Source organism: Berghia stephanieae, chromosome 8, assembly GCF_034508935.2.
Source record: "Berghia stephanieae isolate SIO BIC M18660-M18661 chromosome 8, UCSD_Bste_1.3, whole genome shotgun sequence".
Lineage (NCBI taxonomy): Eukaryota > Metazoa > Mollusca > Gastropoda > Nudibranchia > Aeolidiidae > Berghia > Berghia stephanieae.
The window spans coordinates 50966454-50974893 of record NC_088367.1 but is presented as its reverse complement, the minus strand read 5'-3'; the positions used below and the strand labels follow the sequence as shown (position 1 = coordinate 50974893).

Sequence of the window (8440 nt, the reverse complement as noted above, 5' to 3'; positions counted from 1 at the left end):
ACAGCTTAATATCACTTTGATTTATTTAACAGTGAAAATGGATTGTTCTACATATTTTTTTCCCCAGTGTTTCTCAGACGTTATGGGTAAATCCAACAGACGAGGCAGCATTGGCGGGACTGGTTACTACTTGGATGATAACACTTGAGAAACAAGGATGCAAAGTCATGGTGCAGTCAGGTAGGTGGCATATTTGGCATCAAACTCGTCCATTTTGAAATCTTTTCTGTGCAAACTTTGAAATTCCGTGGATGTTGGTAATTTGGTAGACATGATATTGTTATATGGCCACTTTTACTGTTTACACCAGTCTCTGTTTATTATTTCCAGGTTCTTACAGGTTCCTTCCCCCTACTCCTCACCTTCTTTCCTGATAAAATCCGAATTAAAAGATTATTGTTTAACCAAATTTTGCGGCAATTCCCCTCTGCACTTCTGATTTATTTTTTCTATTAAAAATTTTTTTGGGGTTGGAAATGGTGGAAATATTAAAATTCTCCTAAATTATAATTTTGGGTTGAAACATATTCCCCACCCCCCATGAATTCAGATTTTTAAAATAGCAAATTGCAGATTTTTTTGTTGTAGACAGGTCTGTTGTTCTTTACTTAAGTTTAATTTTTCTTCATCTTCTTGTTTGCTCTCATTGCCTCTGACTCTCATGAAGCAAATAATGCACAAATGTCCCATTTCTTCATGGCCACTCCTGCTGTTCCGATTGACACATTCTGTGAGAAGCTTACCTCTTTAATTCTAGGTTAAGCTTTTAAAAAAATATTTTGCAGTGTTGAAACTTTTCAACTTCATAGATTTATTCTTTTTTTTTTTTTTTTTTTAAAAGACTTTCTGTTATCTTTATTTTTCTTTAAAAAAAAGGATTTTCTGTTATCTTTATTTTTCTTTAAAAAAAAGGATTTTCTGTTATCTTTATTTTTCTAAAAAAAAAGACTTTCTGTAATCTTTATTTTTCTTAAAAAAATTTTTTTTTTCTAATACCTTTATTATTCTACAATTATCAGAACCTTTTAACTCTAGATTTACTTTTTTAAAATTTTTTATCTGACATATTTATTTCCTCACAATTGACTCAATATTAAGCTTATTCCATTCTGATAATTTCCACAGGTGCTGAGGGTATCCTCCAAGCCATAATGTTAAGCCTGGGCCCGTTCCACTTTGACAACCACCACCTAGAAATGCCATCGCACCCCAAAGACCTCCACCGAGACCTCCACTTTCGTCGCATCAACTACGGCAATAACACCCACTTGAACATATCCGTGGTGGTCGGTGAGGACAACAAAGCCCTTCTGTGGGCTGCTCTGGATAGGAACGACAAGCCTTATTATGGCTGTGATGCTGGGTGCATGGACCCTCCTGTGCCTCTAAGGTAACAATTATTTCAATTTTTTACTATCAGTGCTGATGTTTTTCCTCGGATCCGTGGAAATCCGCGATTTTGGAGTCCAGAGGAGGAATTTCCTCCTTTTGAAAATTACATTTTCTCGAAACGATGTGCTAGCAATGCGAGAGTTGATGTGTGGTGGAACACACAGGTGCAGTTTCCCACTCTCCAGAAGTTAGCTAGAGTATCAATGATAGTCTATCATCTCAATTGCTCTAAAAGTGGGTTTAGTGCAGTAGAAATGGGGCAATCGTTCAACATTTTCCTACTTTTTCACTTTTTGTCACCATCATTACTGTACTATTTCAGAAAAATGAAAGACTATAAAAAAACCCCTATCAAATTAACAAATAAAAAAGAACCACCACAAACTCAAACAAACGAACTAAAAAAGCTTAGAGCTTTTAAATATCGCAATATCCACTAAACATGCTCAAAGTGCTTTACAAGGGGGTGCCTGACCAACAGCAACACTTAACATCTTATTATGGGTGTGATTCTGGGTGCATGAATCCACCCCAGTGCCTCTAAGGTAACAATTATTTCAATTTTTTACTGTTTCAGAAAATAAAAAAGACTAGAAAAAAAAAACCCTAACAAATTAACAACACAGAAAAAAAAACCCTAACAAATTAACAAAACAGAAAAAAAAACCCTAACAAATTAACAAAACAGAAAAAAAAACCCTAACAAATTAACAAAACAGAAAAAAAAACCCTAACAAATTAACAAAACAGAAAAAAAAACCCTAACAAATTAACAAAACAGAAAAAGAAACCCAAAAACAAACTAATAAATCTAGTGCAGTATCCACTAAAGGCTCAAAGTGCTTTACAACGGGTCTCTGATTAACAACAACACTTAACGTGTAGGATGAGACATGACACCTGTTAGTCGATATTACAAATTCTGTTAACAGTCAGGTAGTAATTTTACACCTGAGTATGGTGAGATAATGTGAGTAAAGTGCCTTTTCCAAGGACTCAACTATGCGCAGAGCGAGGCTCAAACCCAGGACCTTCCGATCCAAACACCCAACAAATTGATTTGAATGCAGTCACAACAATTTATTAGTTTGAAATCTGACAGTGCCACAAAGGCTATTGAACCAGTCAATCCCATTTTTAAAGTACGAAGCAGTAACAGTAATTGCTTGCTACCCTTTATAAAAATTGCTTGCTAGTCTATCCTCAATTATTTTTAACCAGATCCAACAGACTCAGCTACCCAATTACTCCTAAGTTAACAGAGGACTTAACCCCACACACACACACCCCACCTCCACCAAAAACACAGGCACTTTCTGGAACTGGCTATGATTTGTTAGTTGAATGTTCTACTAATTGATTGTTAGTTGAATGTTCTACCAATTGATTGTTAGTTGAATGTTCTACCAATTGATTGTTAGTTGAATGTTCTACCAATTGATTGTTAGTTGAATGTTCTACCAATTGATTGTTAGTTGAATGTTCTACCAATTGATTGTTAGTTGAATGTTCTACCAATTGATTGTTAGTTGAATGTTCTATCAATTGATTGTTAGTTGAATGTTCTACCAATTGATTGTTAGTTGAATGTTCTACCAATTGATTGTTAGTTGAATGTTCTACCAATTGATTGTTAGTTGAATGTTCGACCAATTGATTGTTAGTTGAATGTTCTACCAATTGATAGTCAGTTGAATGTTCTACCAATTGATTGTTAGTTGAATGTTCTACCAATTGATTGTTAGTTGAATGTTCTACTAATTGATTGTTAGTAGACTGTTCTACCAATTGATTGTTAGTTGAATGTTCTACCAATTGATTGTTAGTTGAATGTTCTACTAATTGATTGTTAGTTGAATGTTCTACCAATTGATTGTTAGTTGAATGTTCTACTAATTGATTGTTAGTTGAATGTTCTACCAATTGATTGTTAGTTGAATGTTCTACCAATTGATTGTTAGTTGAATGTTCTACCAATTGATTGTTAGTTGAATGTTCTACTAATTGATTGTTAGTAGACTGTTCTACCAATTGATTGTTAGTTGAATGTTCTACCAATTGATTGTTAGTTGAATGTTCTACCAATTGATTGTTAGTTGAATGTTCTACTAATTGATTGTTAGTAGACTGTTCTACCAATTGATTGTTAGTTGAATGTTCTACCAATTGATTGTTAGTTGAATGTTCTACCAATTGATTGTTAGTTGAATGTTCTACCAATTGATTGTTAGTTGAATGTTCTACCAATTGATTGTTAGTTGAATGTTCTACTAATTGATTGTTAGTTGAATGTTCTACCAATTGATTGTTAGTTGAATGTTCTACCAATTGATTGTTAGTTGAATGTTCTACCAATTGATACACAAGGAACCCCATCTAATTTAAAGTCACCTGTTACCAAGGCTGTGCTCTTCCATTGCATGCTGACCCTGATTCCATGTGACCCTCTGTCACACATTAAAAAAAATTCCATTTGAGCACGGTAAATCCATGGAAACGTGCTATATACAAGGTTGCCAATTTTCCGTATATTCACGGAAATCAGTGTGTTCTAAATGCTCAACATATTTTCCAATTACCTGCTGAGTGGAATAAAAAGTAAGGTATACATAATGTCTTTTTACTGGAGTTTAGGCCTCAGAAAGGGGTCAGTCAATGTGTTTGCGTAAATGTTCAGTAAATTTTCTGCCTCCTGAATTGGCAACCCTGTATATAAATGTTCATATTATTTTTTTTAATTTCATCTTTATTCACACGGGTTTGTGGCTTTTCTTTGCCAGTTTGTGCTTGTGCATTGATCGAATGGTGTCCCTCAAGAAACCTGCACGGTTACCTTACCTTGTGACCTTTTTCCTGTCCACGACTGTCTTTCAGTGCATCTTTTTGTCCATCGACTATCTGTCACTCTGGCAACCCGGTCCATTTCCGTGGCTTTTATTCTTTATATAGAGATTTTTTATAATGCAAAAATGATGCCATTCCCCCCCCCCGTCTCTCAACAGCAAAGTGCCCCAGAAATTTCCTGTCAAGTTGACAGACCCTGTCACCCCCATCCTCTACATCACATCAGATAAGGTACACATGGAAGATCTGAAACATGTCATTCACGTCAAGGAAATTGTTGAAGGTGAGAAAGTTTAGAAGTTGAATAGATTTAGGCGGGTTTATTTATTAAGTTGGTAGTCCTTCAGAGCATTTGGCCCATGTATCCGGAGTTTATCCATGTTTCTATAGCTTGGAACAGACAATAGCAATTGCTTGCTATCCTTTGTATAAGACGATAGTCTATCGCAAAGTACTTTCCTCCAAATCTAACAGACCCAGCTACCCATTCACTGCTGGGTGGACAGGGGGGTCAGAAAAAAATCTCGACTGCACCCGGGCTTGATCTCGGTCCTCTTGAATGTGAAGCGAGTGCTCTACCAACTGAGCTATCGGGACCCCCATTTATTAAGTTGCGTTGGTTTTAAACAGTAACTTTTGTTGGTTTTAGAGGATGAAGAAGTTTAGTTTGTTTTAGAGGGTGAGTATGTGTTGATGGTTCAGGGGATGAGTAGGTTTAGTTGATTTTAGAAAGTCAGTGTTTAGTTGGTTGTAGAAGATAATTAAGTTTAGTTGATTTTCGAAAGTCAGTGTTTAGTTGGTTGTAGGAGATAATTAAGTTTAGTTGATTTTCGAAAGTCAGTGTTTAGTTGGTTTTAAAAGATAATTAAGTTTAGTCGATTTTCGAAAGTCAGTGTTTAGTTGGTTGTAGAAGATAATTAAGTTTAGTTGATTTTAGAAAGTCAGTGTTTAGTTGGTTGTAGAAGATAATTAAGTTTAGTTGATTTTAGAAAGTCAGTGTTTAGTTGGTTGTAGAAGATAATTAAGTTTAGTTGATTTTAGAAAGTCAGTGTTTAGTTGGTTTTAAAAGATAATTAAGTTTAGTTGATTTTCGAAAGTCAGTGTTTAGTTGGTTTTAAAAGATAATTAAGTTTAGTTGATTTTCGAAAGTCAGTGTTTAGTTGGTTTTAAAAGATAATTAAGTTTAGTTGATTTTCGAAAGTCAGTGTTTAGTTGGTTTTAAAAGATAATTAAGTTTAGTTGATTTTAGAAAGTCAGTGTTTAGTTGGTTGTAGAAGATAATTAAGTTTAGTTGATTTTCGAAAGTCAGTGTTTAGTTGGTTTTAAAAGATAATTAAGTTTAGTTGATTTTCGAAAGTCAGTGTTAAGTTGGTTTTAGAAGATGATAAAGTTTAGTTGATTTTTAGAAGGAGAGTAAGTTTAGTTAGATTTCGAAGTTGAGTAATTTTAGTGGGTTTTAGAGGGTGAGTAAGTTAAACTGGTTTTAGAAAGTAAATAATTTTAGTTGGTTTTAGAAGAAAGTAAGTTTAGTTGATTTTTGAAGATGAGTAATATTAGTTTTGAGTAAATGTAGTTGGTTTTAAAGAATGAGTGAGTTTATAGAGTTTATGTAAGTGTAGCTGGTTTTAGAGAGTGAGCAAATTTAGAGAATTTATGTAAGTTTAGTTGGTTTTAGAGTATGAGTAAATTTTGAGAGTTTTAGAAGTTATTAAACTTAGTTGGTATTAGAGGTAGAGTAAATTTAGTTGATTATATAAAAGGAATAAATTTTGTTGGTTTTAGAAAACTCATCCTCCAGACCCAGAACAAAATATTTTAATGTTTTTTATTTTTTATTCCTCCACTTTCCACAGCTCCTGCCCATGAGCACCATGTAATGGCCTTACACAAACACGGCCACCACTTTGGCGGCCTCCCTACCATTTTCTGGGTTTCAATAGCTTTCCTCATCATCGTTTTTCACCTCTTTCTCTTCAAACTCATCTACAATGAATACTGCGGAAATGGGCAAGATAAGTATGGACGCTCCAGGTATAGCTTGTAGCACCACGCTTCGCGTCTGTGTGTGTGTAAATGTAGTTGCTTGGTTGTAGACCTGTCACTTAAAAACAAATTTTATCGGTATATTGTCCAAAATCTGATTTTTTTCACTAAAATTTAAATTGAAAACTGGTGAAAATATTGTTGTTTTAGTCAGAATACTTTTTTTGACAAGTAACCAAAGTGAGCTATGTGAATACTGAGCTGCCAAAAAGCTGTGGAATGTAAAAAAAGTCGTATACAGAAATGAATATATAACAGCTTCAAGGAAGAACGAATTATTGCACATGGAGAGTTTGGGCTCAAAACCCTTTTTCAGTCAATAACAAAAGCAGTTGACTTGACTGTACATTAAATTTAGACAGAAACTTTGTTGCATCAATTCTAAGGCGTTTCAAAATGTCAATTTGTAGAAAGTAAGGCGTTTCAAAATGTCAATATGTAGAAAGTAAGGCATTTCAAAATGCCAATTCGGAGAAAATAGGGCGTTTCAAAATGTCAATTCGTAGAAAAATAAGGTTTTTTGTAAAATCCAACATTATTATTTTGTTGATTTTAGAATTTCCTCTTAAGTTTCGGATTCTCCTCCTCCCAACCATTCCCTATAATGTACAGATAGATGTGTTTTATACTATGTTTTCTGTGGCAGGTCTGTGTAGATGAATGTTCTGGGTGGTCGGTTTGTTGATGATGAATTATTGAATTATTGACCAATTGATTGAATAACGGATGAATGGAATGAATGATTGATTAAATTGTTTGATTGAACTCGACTGATGAAGGAGTAAATTATGAAACCACATGTAAGTGTGTGTGTCTCCATATGTGACCTATCCTCTCAAAATGGTGTTGTGTCGGGGTCAACGAGATGCCAAAGGGTGACAATGAAAAGACGGGATATGAAATATTTTAGTCTCATACCTTTAAGAAACGGAATCCATTTTCCAAAATGAACCATATTTATGTCGAAAGAGAAATTGATAAAATCAAAATGAGGGCTTAGTCAAGTCTACTTGTTCTCACCACACTCACAGTTGCGATTATCTTCGATGCACAGAGTTGCGACTAATTGACAAGGCAAGAATTTCTATATTTTTGACTATAATTTCCGTTTTTTAGCATCGAGACGACAGCCTCAGCATAATACCGCCTTGAGATGGTTTGTCACATGTTTGATGATTTCATTATTTTATGAGGTGAATAATCAATCTCAAGTTATTCCGTCTGCTTTAATGCCGAATGGAGCCATTTGGAGGATGCGATGCGCTCACGTGATCACTTTAAGCATGCGTTCAAAACGATCCAACTTACACACACTTTTTCTGAACCCCCCTGTCCACCTAGCGGTGATTAGTGACTGGGTCTTTTTACACATATTGACTTGCTGACTTTATATTATCATTAATTGATGTTTTTTGTTGCCGTGGTATGACACTCTGCGACTCCTGACCTATAGGTTCAAGTTCCACTGTAGCAGCCCAAAGTTACGTCCTTGAAAAAGGCTCTTTTCTCTTTTTCTCTCCACTTTATTCAGCTGTAAAATGAGTTCTTAGTCTGTGACAGAATTGTCACACACTGTCGAAAAAAAATAAAATTGAAATAGCATGTCATGCTTTGTCCTATATGTAAGTGTCACTGTTGCCTTGGGACCCCTTGTAAAGCGCTGTGGGCACCTTCAGTGGATATTGTACTATAAAAAAAAAGCTCAGTCTTTTAAGAATTCTTTTTTTAATTTTTTTATTCTGGCTATTATTATTCATTATTTATTGGATTAATAAGGTTTAATTACTTGAATGAGGATGTAGGACATTTGGTTATTAAATCTGGTGTGTGGGGTATCATTGCATTTCTGTTTAAACTGCAAGGATATTTGATCAGAAATTGATTGATTAATTGAATGATTGATTGATTGATTGATTGATTTTTGTGATTAAACTATTTATTGATAAATCATTAATTTTTTTCCATGATTTTCAATTGGGTTCAAAGATTTAAGACGATTGATTGTTTATTGTTAGTTGGTGATGTCTACATATATGCAGGTCTGATAACTGAACACTATTATGGGCCTAGTTTAACATTGTTGTAATGGACAATATTTTGTGTCATTTTTTTTGAGATTTCCGTTACAACAATGAGCCCATTAGGAATTGGGTTATTCGAT

The 8440-nt window shown here is 34.4% G+C and overlaps 1 protein-coding gene across 3 annotated transcripts in view; it reads left to right on the top strand.

The window, feature by feature from the left end:
* Positions 1-7870, top strand: part of LOC144978833 (uncharacterized protein KIAA2013 homolog) — a 35657-nt gene extending 27787 nt beyond the window's left edge. For all 3 annotated transcript variants that reach the window (XM_078925382.1, XM_078925381.1, XM_078925380.1), the window contains exons 12-15: positions 68-180; positions 1126-1390; positions 4395-4519; positions 6090-7870. In XM_078925382.1, the coding sequence (XP_078781508.1) occupies positions 68-180; positions 1126-1390; positions 4395-4519; positions 6090-6280 (694 nt within the window). In that variant the 3' untranslated portion in view covers positions 6281-7870. The remainder of the gene's footprint in view (positions 1-67; positions 181-1125; positions 1391-4394; positions 4520-6089) is intronic.
* The last annotated feature ends 570 nt before the right edge of the window (positions 7871-8440 follow it).